Source organism: Rutidosis leptorrhynchoides, chromosome 1 (assembly GCF_046630445.1).
Source record: "Rutidosis leptorrhynchoides isolate AG116_Rl617_1_P2 chromosome 1, CSIRO_AGI_Rlap_v1, whole genome shotgun sequence".
In the NCBI taxonomy this organism is placed as follows: domain Eukaryota; kingdom Viridiplantae; phylum Streptophyta; class Magnoliopsida; order Asterales; family Asteraceae; genus Rutidosis; species Rutidosis leptorrhynchoides.
This window is the reverse complement of record NC_092333.1, coordinates 263,503,965-263,527,511: the sequence shown is the minus strand read 5'-3', so window position 1 is coordinate 263,527,511 and position 23,547 is coordinate 263,503,965. Positions and strand designations below refer to the sequence as shown.

Below are 23,547 nucleotides of genomic sequence, written 5' to 3'. Positions count from 1 at the left end.
AACGTACGAAAACATTTTCGAGATAAATGAACTTTAAGATATTTTTATATAAAAACTAATTAAGATTTGATATTATAAACGATAACCTTACAAGTATATGTATATATATATAATGAACAATCTATTTTACAAAAACAATATTATATATTTCAAAATGTATCATTAGGAAATGTCTATATATATAAAACATTTGAATATATAAGAAAACAATATTAATGTTCTTTTATTATATATAGATTCAAAATAGTATTAAGTATATGAATAACGAGACGTCGAATTATAGAAGCAAATGACCAAAACGCTCGAACGTTCAAGTTACATTTAGAGTGATATAGTTAATTGACAATTTAAGTCTAGTTATTAATAAAGGTACACGACGCGTATCATTTAGTACAAGTTTTCTAAGCTTACGTAAAGGCGTTCGAGAAACCGGAACTGGGACTTAAGTTGAGCGTAAACATACAAGTCATCGGAACAAAAATTACAAATTAACGTTACACATAAATATAATATAATATATATATATAATTATTAAGATTTAATATATAAATAATTATTATATAAATAAAATCGAGTGTCGGCAGCCAAGTTTATTCGATGTGAGCTGGAAATTGGTCCCATGCGATCGCATGGGAATAATCCATCAAAGCCATGCGATCGCATGGCTAGCTGGGACAGAATTGGTCTATAAAGTCTTCTTCGATTTCGGTTTACACACACACACTTATCATTCATATTTCTTCCGTATTACTATCTACATTATTTATATTTATATTAATATTATTTGTAATTAATAATAAGATTATTATTAGTAGGCTTATTATTGAGTGGTATCATTATTATTACACATAAAATATTATGACGAGGTCATGAGCGAGTTATTTCCAAAACGAGTTTTTCGAGCGGGATAGGGCTAAGAAAATTATGGGTTATAGCTATGGAGGTTATGGGTAATGTTCGTGGGTATGCTCGTGAGATCAATCTAGTGTTTATCATCTCCGGCGCGACTACGTACTTTCCTGCAATATTGAATCTCAATATTGATACGTGAGTACTCATAACTTAACTTTTATGTATTAATAGTGTATCCCTTACTAGTGCTCGAGTACATATGATTATGCATGCTTGTATGTTTAATTTGTGTCATTAGATAGTTTATGATAAGTCGTGAATTAAATACATATGCTATTGAGATAAGGTATATGATATGCATGTCGTTGAAAAGCTGGCGAAAAATTAATAACTTTTCATTTAGATATCGAATGGTTTCGATGAACGGATTAAAGGATATCGCCAATTGAATTATCTATAATTTTATGTATTATTGTTAAAATAATTATTATTATTATTATTATCGTTATCGTTATCGTTATCATTATTATCGTCATTATTATTATTATCATCTAATAATCAATATTATTATTATTATTATTATTATTATTATTATTATTATTATTATTATTATTATTATTATTATTATTATTATTATTATTATTATTAATATTTTTATTAAAACTATCATTTTATTATTTCTATCGTTATTATTATTAAAAATATCATTAATTCAAAACTATCATTTTTATAAAAATTATGATTTTAATAGAAATATCATTGTTATTATTAAATATCATTATTATTATCATTTTAGTATTATTATTATTTAAGAACGTAGAATGTAAATAACTTAGATGTTGGGTATCAACAAGTTAAGTAAATTAACCATTGGACTTTATCCTACGTTTCACCAACAATCGGTAATTTAAAAACATGAAACCCATTATGCTTTATATGAGATTATACGTTTCTAGAACATTTTACGATACGACGAATTCTATTAATATAACCTCATAATGAAATGAACTCTAATATAATTGCTTTGAAAAACAAAACGTTATAATATTTATTTGATTTAACTTCAAACGTACGAAAACGTTTTCGAGATAAATGAACTTTAAGATATTTTAATATAAAAACTAATTAGATTTGATATTATAAACGATAACCTTACAAGTATATATATATATATATATATATATATATATATATATATATATATATATATATATATATATATATATATATATATATATATATATATATAAAATGAACAATCTATTCTACAAAAACAATATTATATATTTCAAAATGTATCATTAGGAAATGTCTATATATATATAAAACATTTGAATATATAAGAAAACAATATCAATGTTCTTTTATTATATATAGATTCAAAATAGTATTAAGTATATGAATAACGAGACGTCGATTTATAGAAGCAAATGACCAAAATGCTCGAACGTTCAAGTTACATTTAGAGTGATATAGTTAATTGACAATTTAAGTCTAGTTATTAATAAAGGTACACGACGTGTATCGTTTAGTACAAGTTTTCTAAGCTTACGTAAAGGCGTTCGAGAAACCGGAACTAGGACTTAAGTTGAGCGTAAACATACAAGTCATCGGAACAAAAATTACAAATTAACGTTACACATAAAAATAATATAATATATATATAATTATTAAGATTTAATATATAAATAATTATTATATAAATAAAATCGAGTGTCGGCAGCCAAGTTTATTCGATGTGAGCTGGAAATTGGTCCCATGCGATCGCATGGGAATAATCCATCAAAGCCATGCGATCGCATGGCTAGCTGGGACAGAATTGGTCTATAAAGTCTTCTTCGATTTCGGTTTACACACACACACTTATCATTCATATTTCTTCCGTATTACTATCTACATTATTTATATTTATATTAATATTATTTGTAATTAATAATAAGATTATTATAAGTAGGCTTATTATTGAGTGGTATCATTATTATTACACATAAAATATTATGACGAGGTCATGAGCGAGTTATTTCCAAAACAGGTTTTTCGAGCGGGATAGGGCTAAGAAAATTATGGGTTATAGCTATGGAGGTTATGGGTAATGTTCGGGGGTATGCTCGTGAGATCAATCTAGTGTTTATCATCTCCGTCGCGACTACATACTTTCCTGCAATATTGAATCTCAATATTGATACGTGAGTACTCATAACTTAACTTTTATGTATTAATAGTGTATCCCTGACTAGTGCTCGAGTACATATGATTATGCATGCTTGTATGTTTAATTTGTGTCATTAGATAGTTTATGATAAGTCGTGAATTAAATACATATGCTATTGAGATAAGGTATATGATATGCATGTCGTTGAAAAGCTGGCAAAAAATCAATAACTTTTCATTTAGATATCGAATGGTTTCGATGAACGGATTAAAAGATATCGCCAATTGAATTATCTATAATTTTATGTATTATTGTTAAAATGATTATTATTATTATTATTATCGTTATCGTTATCGTTATCGTTATCGTTATCGTTATCATTATCGCATTATTATCGTCATTATTATTATTATCTAATAATCAATATTATTATTATTATTATTATTATTATTATTATTATTATTATAATTAATATTTTTATTAAAACTATCATTTTATTATTTCTATCGTTATTATTATTAAAAATATCATTAATATTAAAACTATCATTTTTATTAAAATTATGATTTTAATATAAATATCATTGTTATTATTGAATATCATTATTATTATCATTTTAGTATTATTATTATTTAAAATTATCATTTTGAATAGAATTATTATTTTTATAAAATATTATTATTATTACAGTTAATAATAAAAAGTATCTTTATTATTAAAATTATCATGATTAGAATAATCATTTTACTATAATTAATATCATCATTAATAAATATAAATATTGTTATTATTATTAGTAAAATAATATTAATTATTATTATTACAAAATAATACAACTCTTACTCATTATTATTATTATCAATATTATTTTATCAAATAAATATGTGATGCAAATATATTTTTACCACACGTAATATAATTACATTAATAATACATACCACTATATTTTTATGATATTAAGTGAACTTTATAAATTTTATTATTTAAGATATATGAAAGTATATTTTTATCATATATAAATTTTAAATATAAATTTTTATTAACAAATGACTTTTATTAATTACTCTAATAAAATCTGATTGATATATTTAAATATATAAAACAACTATATTTATGTTATATAATTTTTGGAAGTCATTTTGGATTAAATGGCTTTTGTTGACTTTTGCATGATAATCTCGAGCATTAGGATTGTGATACACTATGACCTGACCTAAATTGTTAGACATATATTGACCAATATATAAATTTATATACTTAATATAGGTTCGTGAATCCGAGGCCAACCTTGCACTTGTTAAATGCCGTCATATGTATTTTTACTACGAAATATAATATTGTGAGTTTCATTACTCCCCTTTTAAATGCTTTTGCAATATATATTTTTGGGACTGAGAATACATGAGCTTTTATAAATGTTTGACGAAATAGACACAAGTATTGAAACTACATTCTATGATTGAATGATCGAAATCGAATATGTCCCTTTTAGCTTGGTAGCCTAAGAATTAGGGAACTAACCCCTAATTGACGCGAATCCTAAAGATAGATCTATTGGGCCCAACAAGCCCCATCTATTGTTGCGGATGCTTTAGTACTTCGAAATTATCATGTTCGAAGGATGTCTCGAAATGATGGGGATATTCTATATGCATCTTGTTAATGTCGGTTACCAGGTGTTCACCATATGAATGATTTTTATCTCTATGTATGAGATTTATATTATGAAAAATGAAAATGAAATTCTTGTGGTCTATTAAAATTATGAAAATGATCGATTATGATAAACTAATGAACTCACCAACCTTTTAGTTGACACTTTAAAGCATGTTTATTCTCAGGTTTGAAAGAAATCTTCTGCTGTGCATTTGCTCATTTTAGAGATATTAATTGGAGTCATTCATGGCATATTTCAAAAGACGTTGCATTCAAGTCGTTATGTTCATTAAAGATTATGATTAAGCAAATGACAGATTATGTCATTTATAGTTGGATATTATGAAATGGTATGCATGCCTATCAACTTTCGATGAAATGAAAGTTTGTCTTTTACAATGAATGCAATGTTTGTAAAATGTATCATATAGAGGTCAAATACCTCGCAATGTAATCATATGTTATTGTATTCGTTCTTATGGATTAGGACGGGTAGTCTCATAAATAACGGTCAAAAACACCAGAAAAACGGTCAACAACGGTTGAGACGGAAACAAAACTATCGAGATGGAGCCGAGACAGATGTTAACCAATGTTTACTAATAAATAAATTTCAAACAAAACCATTTCAAACATAAATATTTCATATCAACGGCAAATATCTATGTTTACTTTTAAATATTTATGTTTGAAATGTTTATATTTGAAATATATATAAAAAGTCAATGTTGGTCAGCATCCGTCTCGACACTGTCTCGACCCCATTTTTTCCGTTATGACATTTTACCCTAACGTCTCGACCCCGTCTCGCTTCTTTTTTCAACCTTAACTATATATACTAGTTACTCCATATTACTTGGTAGATAGAGTGTTTAATATATTTATAAGTCCGTGTGTGTGAACTGAGACGGAAATGAAGATGGGTATGGGTCCACCATATGGATATTGAGTGAAGGAGCAGTAAGTTAGTTAGATGTACTCCGTATATATAAATATAACCAGTAGTAGTAGTAGTTAGCAGTAGATATTTATAATAAATATCTTTATCAAAGAAACAAAATAAAAAATGGAAGGGGGAAGAGACGTTGAAGAAAGGGGCAACGGCAACGGCGGATACACAGAGGATGGAACGGTGGATCTCAGAGGGAACCCCGTCCTCAGATCAAAACGTGGTGGCTGGACAGCTTGTTCATTTGTTGTTGGTACTCACTTTTTTCATTCATTACCTTTAATCTTTAATGAATATTCATCCAAATGCTACCTTTTTATATAATAATATTCCAACCTTTTTGGAAACGCCTAAGATCATCAAACATATATAATCCATGATATCACTTTCACGTTTTACTAATATAAAGTAATACTTTTATATATACAGACACGAGTAAATAATATTCTACAATCCATAATAATTTCTAGCTTTTTCTGTATGTGGTAATTTCATCTTATTTAGTACAGTATTTTTTTTAAAGCAAGTAATTTTTAAAATTGTGGTGTGATCCTTCTCTGCTTATACGGAGTATATTTCTACATATGTTTATAATAATATATAAATCTTATTCATACAAAATCTGATTAAATTTCAGTTTTCACTCTTCATCCCACCAGGTATCATGATGTGATTTATAGTATGACTACCTGAGTTGATAAATATTGTTTCAATAGTAACTTCTAATGTTTATATTCTTTTGTTTCAATATCAATATCCATGGTAAATAATGTACTCAAAACGTGTATCTGTATGTTCTTATCTTTAATTTAGACTAGCTACCCACAACAGTCGTTGACCTTCATCCGTCTCAGCATAAGAAGTAAATGGACATTGGTCAATGGCGGGGTTTGGATATGATAGCACAGATGGACCTACTACTTGGACTTTAGATTAGTTTGAACGTCTCAAAATTATATACTTCTTCTCTCTCAATTTAATCGTCCCTCAAAAAAAAAAAAAAAAAAAAAAAAAAAAAAAAAAAAAAATATATATATATATATATATATATATATATATATATATATATATATATATATATATATATATATATATATATTATTAGAGCATGCGGTGTGGAACCGAAATTCCCAGCGTCGGATCCAGTCATCGACACCACCGACCGTCGCCCCATACCGCACCGGTGTCACTTCATTGTTTTGAGGGACAGCGTCGAGGAAGCAACGCTGCTTCTAGCACCGTTTGTGGATCCCAAAATTTGAAAATAGATCCGTTGTAATACAATTTCAGCCTTTTTTACTTTTAATTAATATTAATATATACGAGTATTTGTATTTTCATGAACGAATTTTGAGTTCAGTGTAGAAATCGTTGGTCTGCACTTGCAGTGAGTTTTAGGTTTAAATTGGGGAAGAAGAAAACACTTTTTCAACTTTTTGTTTAAGACCCTTAACTTATGTTTATATTCTGTTGTAACCCTTCATAAATAATATTGTATCAACTCCTCAATCAAACTTGTAGATAAATACAAACATAAAATATTTATTGGATAAAGATTTTACAAATCAAATTTTTTACAGTAATATCATTTATAAGAGATAATTATATTTATCTAACAATATATAATTAAATTAAATAATAAAAACATAAAATATTTTCTTTTTTCAAGACACTGAACTGACCATCTTCCCAATTCCCCTGTTTTTTCAGCAATGTCAGTTTACAATGTCAGTCCAGTCAGCGTCCAGTCATCAGCAAGACACTGAACTAACACTGAACTGACGTGTCACCACACCCAGTGCTCTTACTCTTGTTAAATTTTTAAATTTTTAATATATTGAGTATAAAAAAATTTACCTCATTATTTCTTATCTTTATAAAAATGAACAATTAATTTGGAATTACTTAAAAGTTTAATTACCATCTAATATTTTTATATAATTTAATTTTAATAGATGACTTTTGTGTAATAATACTACTGGATAGACATTTTGGATTTAATGAATTTTAAAAAAAGATTTTGGGCGTATATTAAAGAAGGTGATCTTCACACACTTTTTTTGATCCATGTATACCTAATTACCTATTATACCCTTAATTATACTTATAATAATAATAATAATATAAGTTCAACTCTCTACATAAATTTAGGGGCATTACTGTAAATTTACGAGACAAAAATGTACATGGATCAAAAAGTGGTGTGTGAGGATGACCTCCTTTAGATTAACCGAAATACTGAGTATCTGATTTATTACAGTATTATTAATAAAAAAAAATGTGAATTTCTATGTGAATAATGTAGTTTATGAAGTGTTTGAAAGAATGGCGTACTATGGAATATCATCCAACTTAATAATATATCTAACAACGAAGCTTAGACAAGGGACAGTAACATCATCAAACAATGTGACCAATTGGGTTGGTACCATTTGGATGACTCCTATACTTGGTGCATACTTTGCTGATGCCGTCCTTGGGCGTTATTGGACCTTCATCATCTCCGCAGCAATCTACCTCACGGTAAGATATATTTACTACTATCTATTATCTACTATTTACTATGCTACTTCCTAGCTAACATGTACAAAAAGTAGTCAATTCTAATTTCTAATAAGTATAATAAAATAATATTTTATGGTGTGAAAGGTTGAACTATAAAAATGAGACCTACTTGGCCAGCTTGCAAGTATACATCCCAACTTGTAAATAAAATACTACAACTGCCTTTAATATATCTATTCTACTCGATCTTCAAATCTTAACTTACTAGAAGAAATATATGCATATAGAAGAAATATATGCATATACACATTGATGATGGTGATTTTTTCGAGATACTTTTATCTCCATATATATCTTGAAATATGGTTATTATACTTAATTAGATTTAAATTAGTTATACACTTCTTTACTAAAACAAATCTTTAAATTAAAATACATGTAACATATTCATTAAAATATATTTTACGGTTTAGATACACTAAATCTTCACTTTTTACTGATACAGTAAAATATATTTTTACTGTAACTTTCACTTTCTTTTATAATTTAACACATCTACAGTTTTAATGTTTAGATACACTAAATCTTCACTTTCAATCACAAAACGTCAATCGAATCGAAGATTCGAAGACTTTTATACATTAAATATCATGATTAGTTGAGATGAGACGTGTATTAGTCAAAGATTCCTTTATAATACTCCGTATCCCATTCAGTTCAATAATTGATATTAAGAAAAGTCATAAACTAACATTAATAGTTATTGATTTTGAAAAATTCTCATAAATGGAAGGTCAATAATTAATAGAGTGATTGTCATTGTCCCTCGGTTATGGTCAATTATGGAGTAATACGTTTTTAATAGAAGAAGTAACATATACGGAGTATATTTTAAATAATAGTAAACAGATGTATTTATAGAAAAATTATCGCATGTTTATTTTTTTGAACATGTAACATCATATCTGAAAATGATGTGCTACTTTTTTTAATCATGTTTCTATGGCAAACAATTTGGTGGTATTATCATATTTTAACTAGTTAGGCGAGTTGTGTATGCTCTGAAGACCAGTTCCAACCTCTCCACGGTTTTGGGACAAGGTTGTCTATGGTGATTCGAATCCTTCTTTTATTCAACTGCGATATTAAGGTTACATTCGGTTCCTTCTTACCCTTCTTACTCCCACTGATGTCTGACGGCTGCCCATGTCTTGATCTCGCTGACTATTTTAGATGACGGTGTCTGGTGTTTCACCACGGTGTAGCTGTTGACAACCAAATGTTCTCCTGTTTTAGGTAGTTTCCACACCCTCTCATATTTTTAGTGTTACTCTGGTTCTATTGGTGTTGGTGGTTCACCGCCCAATTGGTGGTGGCGATTGGTAATGGTGGCAACATGGGTTTATCCCATAGGTTGGTCAGGTGGGTCCACAACCTAGTTGGTGATGGATACTCATTGTTTACGGCGGCAGTGGGAGGTGGTGGGTGGTGGGTTTTGGTCGCCGGTTGGTTGCTTGATGTCGTGGTTTCCTTGTCGGGTCCTTTTTGCCCAGTTGCGCCTTTGGGGTCGGACGGAGCGACAATCTCCCTGTTGAGATCTGGTTTCTGCGCGAATGGTGGGAACGGTTTTTTGCAAATGGGATCTTCGATGTGGCGTTTCAAGAAGCTTCGTGGCGGTCTGCTTTTCAATGTTGCAACGACTTTTGGCATTATCATGATTCATGATGGTTCGGTGTTTTGCCGAAATGGTTTTATGGTTTGGTTTGGTGTTTAACTAATCCAAGGTAGCCAGTGGTTAGGGGGGTGTGCATTAAACGGTTTCGACCACGAAGCCGACCGAACCAAATTGAGTTGGTTAAAGTGGGTTGGCTTATTTGGTTTTGGTTTAGTTTTCTGGTTTCACCCGAAAATATTAATGGTTTTCGGTTTGAATTTGGTTTGTAAATTGATCATTTGGTTTCAAACCGAAAAACCAAAATATACCACTATTATTATGGTATATATATTGAATATTGAATATTTAATTTATTTTATCCATATTGATATGTTGTAAAATTGAAACCATGTACCTAATGGTTATTCATTAATCCAAACTGTGAATTTTGTGTACCTGGAAACTTAGTTGCTACTGTTTTCGTTTTTATTTCTATGCTACTAATTTTTTGTACAGTTCATTGATAGAGTTTAGATTCTAAATATACGTTATAGTGCATGCTTGACATTAAATATTGTATAAATTGTATACTTATAGTTATCAATAAATTATGTTTGCTTTTTAAAAAAAAAAAAAACTACACACTTTTTTATCAATGAGTTTTAGTTTGGTTTAACCGAAACCGAACCATGTAAACCTATTTCTTATTTGGTTGGATTGGTTTGGTTTTGTCAACTTTGGTTCGGTTATTGGTTCTCAAATATATTTTTGAAAACCGAATAAACCAAACCGAATAAACTACATAAACCATAAAGCAACCGAATGAACACCCCTACCAGTGGTTGGGATCATGACATCCTTGCAAAAGGTCTCAAGTTTGAATCTTGGGGTAGCCAGAGAAGGGTTGGAAACAGTCAGTGAGTAATCCTGATGAGATGCGTACATTAGAGTATGGGTTGGATTACTCGCCCTCCAGGGTAACCCGAACACGGAAAATCTTAGAACTTTTCTTGAGTTTCGGGATTTATTTATAAGTTGCTTGGTTAGAGGGCTTTGTTATTTTTCAACTATGTTTGTGATTAGGCTTTCGTTTGAATTAGCTTAATTGTTTCTGCATGTTGCGGTGTTTTAGGCTAGTTACATGTTTCTCATTGATTCGATTTATACCTTATTCATCTTCTAATCCATTTATTTATATCATTGAATTTAAAAAATAGTTAGGTGGGTTTCTTTTTCCACATTAATTACTATTGTTCAGTTTTTACCCGAGAATCTTAAAAATGTATAGTTACTTGGAATTGCCAACTGCGCACTACAGTAATTAAGGATAACAATAAGTGATAATTTAGTACTCCCTCCGTCTAAATTTAATAATCGCGGGTTGACTTTTTTCATAATTCTGACGATGATGCTACTCCTAATCAAGAATGGAAAAAGTCTGAACTCTTCTTATTCTTCAATCTTCACTTACCGAAGATTCCATGAACGTTGTTCTTGGTTTAACAACCGCTAGAATCCTAAAAGAGTATAGTTACTTGGGATTGCCAACTGTGCACTATAGTAAATAAGGATAACGGTAAGTGATAATTTAGTACTCCCTCCGTCGCAATTTAATAATCCCGGGTTGGATTTTTTTAATAATTCAGGCGATGATGCTACTCCTAATCCAAAATACTTGACATGGAGAAAGTCTGATTAACGAACTCTTCTTATTCTTCAGTCTTCACTTACGGAAGAATCTTTGGCCGTTGTTCTTGGTTTAACAACCGCTAGAGAAGTTTGGTGTGCCGTAGAAGACACCTACAGTCATACTTCGGTTGATCGTATGCACACTCTTCATGATTCTATGCCACAATTCTAGAAAAGACACCTCAACTGTAGCCGATTATGACAAGAAATTCAAAACTATTTGTGAACAGTTAACCTTAATCGGACATCTACTAGATGAAGTCGATAAATATCATTACTTTATTTGTAGATTAGGAGCCGGTTATATGACTTTCTCTACAAATCAGCGTGCAACCAAGCCTCGTTGCAACTTTCGTGACCTTCTTACTCAAGCTGAAAGTAGCGAGCTTTTCTTAAACTCGGTTCAACCCTCACCACCTTCGCATGCTGCGTTTTTCACCACTTCTCAAAACAACCTATGAATGAACAACAATAACTATAATTCACGTGGTCGTGGCAGTGCATCACGTGGTCGTGGGTGTGGCAATAATTTTAGACGTTCGCCACACGGTCAGTTATGTCGCCCAGATGGTCACTATGCTTCGACTTGTCCTGATTTAGCTTCTTATGCTACTCGCACTCCCTCCTTGGATGTGAATCTTGCATAAGCCTTCTACTTCAATTGCAATCTCACCTCTAATTTACCAGATTGCTATGTTGATTCGTACGCTTATACTCACATGACTGCCTCGACTTTAAATCTGGATTGTGCCTCCACTTATTTAGGTAACCATTTAGTAACAGTTGGTGATGGTAACACTTTGCCAACTACGCATATTGGATCTTCTTCGATTAGTAAGCATCTGGGTTTATTAGATGTGCTTGTTGCGCCTCTCATTACGAAAAATCTTTTATCTATTAGCAAGCTAACATGCCGATGTTTCTTTTTCCGGTACTGCCTTTATTATCTAGTATCGACATTCAAAACCAATCCTAGGAACGGGCAGGCGTGATGTGGATCTTTATGTGTTAGAACAGGGACAAAAGGCACTTATTTCACATATTTGTTCAAGTAAATTAAGAGGATCTTATGAATTATGGCACCCTCGTTTACGACATGTTTCGTTTAATATTATTTCTTTGTTGGAAAAATTAGGCCGATTATTGCTAACTTGTCTTTTTCCGAAACCGAGTGTTTTCTCTCCATGTCAACTCTCTAACCGTAGACATTTATTGTTTAATGAAAATAGTAAATGTGCTTTGCATGTTTTAGATTTGGTTCATTGTGATTTATGGGGACCCGCTCCTATTACGTCCACTAATGGTTATCGATATTATGTCATATTTATTAATAATTTTTTTTAAATTTACTTGGTTTTATCCTCTATAATCTGAATCGGAATTTCATGTGGTATTTAATGCTTTTCTTCACCTAGTACAAACACAATGCCCTTGCAAACTTAAGGTGTTTCAAAGTGGTGGCAGGACCGAGTTTCTTAACTCACAAGTTCGTCAATGACTTACAATCAATGGTACTCATCATCGCATCTCGTGTCCATAAACTCCACATCAAAACGGAAGGGCTGAGCGAAAACATCATAATATTAATTACTGAAACTGGACTTGCTATGATTTTTCATGCTCAAGCTCCGGTAAACTTGTGGACCGATGCCTTTAGCACTACTACATATATCATTAACTGGTTACCATCTCCGATTTTAGACTTTAATCACCTTATGAGCTTATCTTCACTACTGCACCACATGTTGGAGATATGGAGAACTTTAAACAATTAGAGGGAAGATTCCAGGAAACTCACACAAAGCTTCCACGAAGTTGTTAGGAAACTCACATGTAGCTTCTACGAAGTTGTTAGGAAACTCACATGCAGCTTCCACGAAGCTGTCAGGAAACTCACATGAAGCTTCAAGGAATGTTTTTTAGCTTACTCCTTAAATCATTCTATAAATAGACCCTCTTGTAACTCATTGTAAACACTCCACAAATATTCAGTAACTACATTCTCTAGTTGGTCTGTGGACTAAAGCAATCACAACGATTGCATATAACCACGTTATCTCTTGTGTCGATTTACATTTCTTGCATTTATAATCTTTCGTTCATTAAGTGGGTTAGTAATCTTGTAGAATTACTATCGGCGAGTGATCTTGTTGAATCACTTGCGTTGTTTTGGGTCCTAATATCCTTACAACTGGTATCAGAGCACAAGGTTTCGACTTTGGGAACGATGGCGGAAGACGGAAAGTTTAGAATCGATCGATTCGATGGGAGAGACTTTGGCTTCTGGAAGATGCAAATTGAAGATTACTTGTATCAAAAGAAGCTACATCAACCTCTGTTAGAGACCAAGCCCGAAAGCATGAGTGATGCCGATTGGACGCTTTTGGATCGTCAAGCTTCGGGTGCAATTCGTCTTTCACTTGCTAAGAACGTTGCATACAACGTTGTGAATGAGAAGACGACGTTTGCTTGCTTGAAAGCACTCTCTAACATGTATGAGAAACCTGCCGCTTCTAATAAGGTTTTTCTCATGCGACAATTGTTCAATACGAAGATGAAGGAAGGTACGAGTGCAACAGATCATATCAACGAGTTCAACAACATCATATCGAGGTTAGCATCGGTAGATATTGTGTTTGATGATGAGTTAAAGGCACTAATCTTGCTTTCATCATTACCGGAAAGTTGGTCGGGTATGGTTACCGCAGTTAGTAGCTCTACAGGAACTACTAAGCTAGCGTTTGAAGGAATAAGGGATTTAATTCTTGGTGAAGATACTCGTAGGAGAAACTCGGGGGAATCGACATCCGGTTCCTTGTTAAGTACCGACAACCGTGGTAGGAAATTTGATCGCGGTGAGAAGAAGGGTAGAAAGAAGTAAAAGAAGAGGTATCCATCGAAAGATAGAAGTGAAGCTTTTTGTTGGGGTTGCAATCAAAAAGGACACTTTCAAAGGAATTGTAAAAATGGTCCGGCGAAAGGTGTGAACTTGACCGAGAAAGAAAGTGATGATGCACTTTTATGTAGTGTTGAAAATTCTATGGAGTCTTGGATTTTGGATTCGGGAGCTTCGTTTCATGCTACTCATGTCAAAAGCATGATGAAGAATTTTCGTTCATACCAAGGCAAGGTGAGATTGGCGGACAACAAGCAACTCAACATAGAGGGCATTGGAGATGTTGTTTTGAAGACTACTCTTGGTTCTAATTGGACTTTGAAGAACGTAAGGTACATTCCTAAATTGAAAAGGAAACTTATTTCAGTTGGTCAATTAGATGATGAAGGTAACGCGGTTACTTTTAAAAACCGCCAATGGAAGGTGGTTAAGAGTAGTTGTATTGTGACCCGTGGACATAAAAGGGGAACTCTTTATATGGTTGAAGTGTTTGGTGAAGACACAGTGGTTGCTACGGTTAATGTTGAGTCTGAATCAACTCTATGGCACTGAAGACTCGGGCATATGAGTGAGAAGGGTATGAAGATGCTTGTTTCGAGTGGGAGAATTCCGGATTTAAAAAAGGTAGAACTTGGGTTTTGCGAACCATGTGTATACGGGAAGCAAAAGAAGGTGACTTTTGGGAAATCGTGGAATGCACCTAAGTTGGAGAAATTGGAGCTCGTTCTTACGGATGTGTTTAGTCCAACCAATGTAGAATCACATGGAGGTTCTCGCTATTATGTCACTTTCATTGACCACTCTACTCGAAAGGTATGAGTTTATTTTCTTAAAGCTAAATCCGATGTATTTAATACTTTTGTGAAGTGGAAAGCTATGGTAGAAAATGAGACTAACTTGAAAGTCAAGTGCTTGAAGTCGGATAATGGAGGGGAATATGGTAGTCTTGAGTTTAAAGACCATTGTGCAAAGCTCGGTATTAGAATGTTGAAAATGGTACCGGAGACACCGCAACACAATAGGGTCACCGAACGTATGAATCGTACGTTAAATGAAAGGGCTAAGAGTATGAGACTACATGCCGGTTTGCCTAAGATGTTTTGGGCAGATGCGGTTAATACGGCGGCTTATTTGATTAACAGGGGACCCTCAACACCGTTGGGTTTCCGAATTCCCGAGGAAGAATGGCAAGGTAAGAAGGTGAGTTATAATCACCTTAGGATCTTTGGGTGTAATGCTTATGTGAAGACCAAAGATGCGGATAGAGACAAGCTTGAAGCTAAGTCAAAGAAGTGTACTTTCATAGGTTAAGGGTCAGATGAAATGGGTTATCGTTGTTGGGATAACGAGGCTAGAAAAGTGATTCGTTCTCGTGATGTTACCTTTGATGAAGATTCGGTTTATGGCAAACTGGAAACGGGGAGTCCTAAACTGGGTCATGTTACTTTTGACGATGTTTCTATTCATGATCTTGCAGGTTCTAGTTGGAGTACGGGTAACAATGAATTGCCAATTAATGGTGAGGCGTCAGAAAATGCTAATGATGGAAGTGATTCGGAAAGCGGTGATGATTCCGAACATAGTGCGAGTTCTAATGATGAGGAGGACACAAATGAAACCGGTCCAACCATTTCGGTTGCTCCTACACTAAGACGCTCGACTAGAGTGCCCAAACCTAATCCTAGGTATTCTCCATCAGCAAACTACTTGCTCTATACCGAGAATGGTGAACCCGAAAGTTACTTTGAGGCAAGAAAGACAAAAGAATCCATACAATGGGAGCTTGCCATGAAAGAAGAGATGGGGTCACTTGAGAAGAATAAAACTTGGTCACTAGTGAAGTTACCTCATGATAAAAGGGCGTTGCAAAGTAAATGGGTGTATCGAATCAAGAATGAGTTGGATGGCAAGAAAAGGTACAAGGCTCGTTTGGTGGTTAAAGGCTTTCAACAAAAGAAAGGAGTTGACTACCAAGAGATATTTTCACCGGTGGTGAAGATGACTACTATTCGTTTGGTACTTTCTATGGTTGCATCTGAGGACTTACATCTAGAGCAACTAGATGTGAAGACCGCATTCTTACATGGTAACCTTAATGAAGAGATCTATATGAGGCAACCCGAGGGCTTTGAGGTAAAGGGTAAAGAGAAGTGGGTTTGTAAGCTAAAGAAAAGTTTGTATGGATTGAAGCAAGCACCTCGACAATGGTACTTGAAGTTTGACGAGTTTATGAAGAAGATTGGTTTCTTAAGATGTGAAGCGGATCAGTGTTGCTACTTGAAGAAATTCAAGTCTTCTTACATAATCTTATTGTTGTATGTTGATGACCTGTTACTTGCAGGTTCTAACATGTCCGAAATCAACAAGTTGAAAGGATTACTTTCCCATGAGTTCGAGATGAAAGATCTTGGTGGTGCTACGTAAATACTTGGCATGAGTATTGTGCGTGATCGTGTGAAGGGTACTCTATACTTGTCTCAATCCAAATATATTGAGAAAGTTGTAGAGAGGTTTTTCATGGAAAATTCAAAGGCTCGTTCTATGCCTTTGGGTAGCACGATAAAGCTATCGAAAAGTCAATCACCTAAAACGGAAGAAGACAAAATAGAGATGGAAAAGGTTCCATATGCATCGGTCGTGGGTAGTGTTATGTATGCCATGGTTTGTACAAGACCTGATATTGCTCACGCAGTGGGAGTTGTAAGTCGTTATATGTCTAATTCGGGGAAAGAGCATTGGGAAGCGGTTAAATGGTTACTTCGTTATTTGAAAGGTACTTCTAATATGGGATTGTGCTTCTCTAAAAGCAATGTCATACTTAGAGGTTATGCGGATGCTAATTTGGGTGGATGTGACGATTCGGGGAAAAGCACTACGGGTTATGTTTTCATAATAGGGAAGACGACGGTTAGTTGGATGTCTCGACTACAAAAGAGTGTTGCTTTATCAACCACCGAAGCCGAATATATGGCTATTGCAGAAGCTTCTAAAGAGCTTGTTTGGTTGAAAAACTTCTTAGGTGAGTTGGGTAAAAGACAAGACTATTGCGTCTTGAATTGTGATAATCAAAGTGCGGTTCATCTTGGGAAGAATCTGGTGTTTCATAGTCGTACGAAACACATCAAGATAAGGTATCATTTTATTCGACAACATATAAATGATGGTACTTTATTATTGGAGAAAATCCTTGGTACGAAGAATCCTACTGATATGTTTACTAAGGTTGTTACGACAGAGAAATTGAGGTTTTGCATTACCTCAATTGGTCTTCTAATGAATTGATGAGAGAAGACCCCAACTAGAGAATTAGAGAGTTAATATTCTAACAAATAGTGTTGAAGACCTTGTATCGAAAGTCTGCTCATCCGAAGTATGTGTTGAGTGTGCGTGTCCCAAATGGAGTTTGGCAGTATAATGGTGGTTTAACGTTCTTGGTTAGATCGTTGATATTTTGGGTTGACGAAGGTTGGGTTTGTTCAAAGTCTCCAAGTGGGAGATTGTTGGAGATATGGAGAACTTTAAACAATTAGAGGGAAGATTCCAGGAAACTCACACGAAACTTCCACGAAGTTGTTAGGAAACTCACATGTAGCTTCTACAAAGTTGTTAGGAAACTCACATGTAGCTTCCACGACGCTGTCAGGAAACTCATATGAAGCTTCAAGGAATTGTTTTTAGCTTACTCCTTAAATCATTCTATAAATAGACCCTCTTGTAACTCATTGTAAACACACCACAAATATTCAGTAAATACATTCTCTAGTTGGTCCATGGACTAAAGCAATCACAACGATTGCATATAACCACGTTATCTCTTGTGTCGATTTACATTTCTTGCATTTATAATCTTTCGTTCATTAAGTGGGTTAGTAATCTTGTAGAATTACTATCGGCGAGTGATCTTGTTGAATCACTTGCGTTGTTTTGGGTCCTAATATCCTTACACCACACTATGAGACTATGCGCACCTTTGGGTGCCATGTTATCCCGTATATTCGTGATTACTCATCGCACAATTTAGCTCCGTGTAGTACATCATGCGTGTTTTTGGCTATAGCTCAAATTATAATTCATATTGTTGTTTGAATCTTGCTACTGGTCGCACTTATATTAGATGTCATGCACAAATTAATGAATACTCGTTTCCTTACTCGAAATCTACTTCATCTGTGGACAAATCTACCCTTTGCATTCTCAACTTATGATGAGACTATTTTTTGATGCATTTTTATGTGTCCGTCTCTAGACGAATAGACTAAAAATTCAAATGTTAATTTGTACACCTAGTTTGTAAGAAACACGCAAAAAACTAACGTCACTGGAGCATATGTGACTATAATGTCTCACACGAGTGACAACATCAGGTATATAAGCAGTTTTTGTGCGCGTTTTAGGGTTTTAGCATTCAACTCCTTTGCAGCTGCAACTCTGAAGAAACAAGGGTGATGTCATGCTTGATTTCACCTTTATAACCCAAATTTCTCTATTTAAATCGAATGTAACAATCATGTAATATTTCCTTAATTAATAAAAGCATTCGATTTATCTTCTTTATTGTTCATATGGGTTTTATACCTCCGTCTTGATTATCTTGTTCGAGAATGATCATATGGTGTTCGATGCATGATCAAAAGGTCCGTGTTGGTGAAACAAGAGATCTTTACTATTAAGGCACCTAATATTTTTACAACACTGATTACAACAATTAATATATTTGGAGCACCAATTACTCTTGTTATACCTTCGAATGTTACAGCACCAATTACAACACCTAATAATGCTACAACACTGATTACTCATGTTATTTCATCAAATGTTACATCATCTTTTTCATCACATGAGACTTTATGCACTTTATGTCCCGAGTGATCACCACGGATACGACCTCTGCTCCTATTATTATGCCATCTTCGAGTAAACCCAGGTACCTTTTGTTACACCTGATCCGACATCGACTCATCCTATGACTAATCGTTCAAAAGCGGGCATTTAAGGAAAAATATTGTTGATTTTGCTTAGTTAAAACACTTTCCTCTTCATTATGCACTCCTGAGTACTACCAAACCTAAGGGGTTCAAATCTGTTTCCAAGGATCCCGCATGATTCTCGGCAATGCAGGAAGAGATGCTTGCTCTTCATTGCAACAAAACATGGGAGCTTATCCCTCTCACGAAACACAATAACATTTTTGATTCTAAATGGGTATTCAAAACTAAATATCACTCCGATGGCGCCATTGATCACCCAAAGGCTCGTCTTGTTGCTCAAGGGTTTACTCAAGTTCCTGGTATTGATTACTTTGCCACTTTTAGTCTGGTGGTTAAAGCTACTACGTTTCATATTGTTCTCACTCTTGCAACTCTTCACAAATGGCCTCTTCATCAATTGGATGTTAAATATGTGTTCCTTAACGGCTAACTTAGTGAAACAATATGTATGGAACAACCGTTGGGTTTCATTGATGCTCGTTATCATATTCATGTGTGTCTGTTACAGAAATCACTTTACGGTCTTAAACAAGCTCCAAGAGCGTGGTTCCAACGCTTAAGTGAGTTTCTTACACGTCTTGTATTCATGTGCAGTCATGCCGATCCCTCTCTTTTTATCTACAAACGAAGTTCATGCATCTTATATGTACTTTTGAACGTTGATGACATAATTTTCACAGGCAACCATGATACAACTATCTGAAAGTTCACATCACAACTTCATCAAGAGTTTGCTATTAAAGATCTCGGTCAGTTGAGTTATTTTCTTGGCCTTGAGGTTATCTATACCGAGTCGAGCTTGTTCTTGATTCAAGCAAAATATGCGCATGATGTTTTGACTCAAGCCAGTCTACTTGATTTCAAGCTTATGGCTACACCACTCGCGACTGCCGAGAATTTTACCTCACATGAAACACCTTTTGATGATCCCACAAAATTTTGATCTCTTGTGGGTGCTTTAGAGTATCTTACTATTACTCGTCCGGATCTTTCTTATGATGTAAACCAAGTGAATCAGTTTCTACATGTTCCTACTGTCGACCATTTTCAATTCGTGAAACAGTTTATACGGTATGTTAAAAGAACTATGTCATATGGGCTAACCTTTTCTCATTTATCTACGCCTATGTTACTTGGTTATGCTGATGCCGTTTGGGCACAGTGTATTGAAACTCGCCGGTCTACTTAAGGATGCTCTATTTTTCTTGATGGTAACCTTGTTTCTCGGAGTGTAAAGAAATAACCGACTATCTTCAGATCTAGTTGTGAGTATGAGTATCGTGCAGTGGCTAATACTGCACCTGAGCTTGTTTGGATTACTCGTCTTCCGGTTCGTCCAATGATTCTATGTGACAACTGAAGTGAATCGAATTTATATCAGAATCATGTCACTCACAAGCGGTCGAAGCATTTGATATTGATTATCATTTTATTCGAGTGTTAGTTTCATCGGACAAATTATACACTAAGTTTGTTCCTACAACGTTGCAGCTCGCCGACATCTTCATCAAAAGTCTTCCTCATCCGTTGTTTGAGACCTTTCGTACGAAGCTTCGTGTTGACCCTCCACCTCATCGCTTGAGGGGGGTATTAACGATGTACTTGGAGCACAAGTAACCAAAAATCTTGGAGAGCGAGATATATTAAAATAATATAGGATTTAATTTCCATAATGTTTGTATTAGATTATAACTCTTATTCTTCGTATGTATTATAATTTAGATCAATAATAAAATCTAGAAGGGTGTGTTGGTTAGTCTTAAGTTTTGTATTGGTTCTTATTTTTGTTTGTGTCCTGGGATCGTTTTGTTTCCGGTTGTTTAAGGCTCGGATTTAGTTAGTTTTTGCTCTTTGTTATCAGGGTTCGTGTATAGCTCCCGAGTCTTGCCGTGTTCATCTTTTTATTTCGCTTGTATCCTTATTCGTCTTTTTCATCTATTGATGAAAAAGTTTTGTTTTAATGTTATCTTTATTTTAGCCAAAAAAAATAAAAGGGTGTGGAAATTAATCTTTTATAAAACTAATTTATCTATATACAGTAAATTTTATCATGTATTATATAACACAAAAAAGTTATTTAAAGTCAATGTTAAAAAAAAAATATTCGACTCACTACTGTTAAATTGAGACGGATGGAGTAGTAATTGTTACAATTACAAAAAAGCTTGACGTCAAGTGTAAATTATACATTAACTGTTAATTTTGATTCAATAAAAATATAAGTCAATCGTATTCAATTGCAGGGAATGTGCTTGTTGACACTAGCCGTATCAGTACCAGGGTTAAAGCCTCCAAGTTGTAATTCCGGAACCAGCGACTGTAAAAAGGCATCAACCTTACAACTAGGAATTTTCTTCGGTGCTCTATATACGCTTGCTGTCGGAACAGGTGGCACCAAACCTAACATTTCTACCATTGGTGCCGACCAGTTCGATGACTTTGATCATAAAGAGAAGGCCCAAAAACTATCTTTTTTCAACTGGTGGATGTTCAGCATCTTCTTTGGTACCCTTTTTGCCAACACAGTTCTTGTTTACATACAAGACAACGTTGGTTGGTCCCTCGGTTATGGTCTTCCCACCCTCGGCCTCTTGATATCCATCATAATTTTCGTGGCGGGAACACCTTATTACAGACACAAAGTTCCTACGGGCAGTCCCTTCACTAAAATGGGTCGGGTCATTCTCTCGGCCTTAATCAAGTGGAACGAACCTGTCCCCGCCGATCCTAAACAGCTCCATGAACTTGACTTGGCCGAGTACGCTAAGAAAGGAAAATACAGGATTGATTCCACTCCCACATTCAGGTGCGTACGTTGCACCTATGTATGTAATACTCTCTTCGTTCCAATTTAATAGTTCAGATTTTTTTTAGGTTGTCTCAAATTAATATTCTATTTCCATATAAATAAGAATATTGAAATATTGAAGTAAATTTCTCTTACACCCTCAATTTATACAACTAAAACAAAAAAAGTAGGTAAAACTTAAGCAATAAAATTATTTGTTTTTTCTGTGTAATTTTGAATCGGGACGGAAGGAGTATATCTTCTAGTGTTCAATATTTAACAAATTAATTGAAGGATGTGTGCGTGTATGCAGTTTGTTGAACAGAGCATGTGTTAGAACAACAAATCCAAGTACTCGTTCATGGACGTTATGTACCGTCACTGAGGTTGAAGAAACTAAACAGATGCTGCGAATGATACCAATCTTGGTAGCAACATTCGTCCCAAGCACAATGATTGCACAAATCGGTACGCTTTTTGTTAAGCAAGGAACAACTTTGGAGAGACACATCGGAAGCTTTGTAATCCCACCAGCCAGCTTAACTGGATTTGTGACTCTGTCCATGCTTATATCCGTTGTGCTTTACGACCGCGTGTTTGTGAAAATAATGGCAAAGTGGACTAAGAACCCAAGAGGAATTAGCCTACTTCAAAGAATGGGGACAGGAATGGTTATCCATATTATCATAATGGTGGTTGCATCCTTTATGGACAGATATAGACTAAGTGTCGCAAAAGATCAAGGTGTGGTTGAGAGCGGGAAGCAAATTCCTTTGTCGATCTTCATCCTTCTTCCTCAGTTTGCGTTAATGGGAGTAGCAGACGCATTTTTAGAGGTAGCAAAGATTGAGTTTTTCTACGATCAAGCACCCGAAAGCATGAAGAGTCTTGGGACTTCGTATTCGATGACAAGTTTAGGTGTTGGGAGTTTTCTTAGTAGCTTTCTTTTGTCGACTGTTTCACGTCTTACTAAAAGGAATGGTCATAAAGGCTGGATTCTTAACAACCTTAACGCCTCTCATCTCGACTACTATTATGCTTTTTTTGCGGTGCTCAACTTATTGAATTTCATCTTTTTTATAGTAATGACCAAGTTATATGTTTACAAGGCTGAGGTCTCGGATTCAATGATACTTCTTGAACAAGAGTTGAAGTCGATTACTACTACTACTACTGATTATGTCGTAGCTAAAAAAGAAGCGGCGTCCAATTTCGCGCAGTTAACATAGTACATGACTAAGATTGTTTGTATACTTAAAATTGTGTTCGTTTTTCTTCGAGTCATTCTGATGAAAAAATTGCACCAAAGGGCATTTAAAAGATGTGTACACTGTTAACTGTTCGGGTAAATGTATAAGTAAATTCATATATGTATGTATTCATCTCTTTTATGCGTTTAAAAAGTTATTTTACAGTTA

The 23,547-nt window shown here is 34.0% G+C and overlaps 1 protein-coding gene across 1 annotated transcript; it reads left to right on the top strand.

Annotated features, from left to right (window-relative positions):
- Positions 1–5,576: 5,576 nt before the first annotated feature.
- On the top strand, positions 5,577–23,529 carry LOC139869262 (protein NRT1/ PTR FAMILY 5.2-like). Its single transcript, XM_071857582.1, has 4 exons — positions 5,577–5,862; positions 7,915–8,132; positions 21,585–22,147; positions 22,443–23,529. Exons 1-4 carry the CDS (start codon positions 5,727–5,729, stop codon positions 23,356–23,358), a joined length of 1,833 nt encoding a protein of 610 aa, XP_071713683.1. The 5' UTR covers positions 5,577–5,726; the 3' UTR covers positions 23,359–23,529.
- The last annotated feature ends 18 nt before the right edge of the window (positions 23,530–23,547 follow it).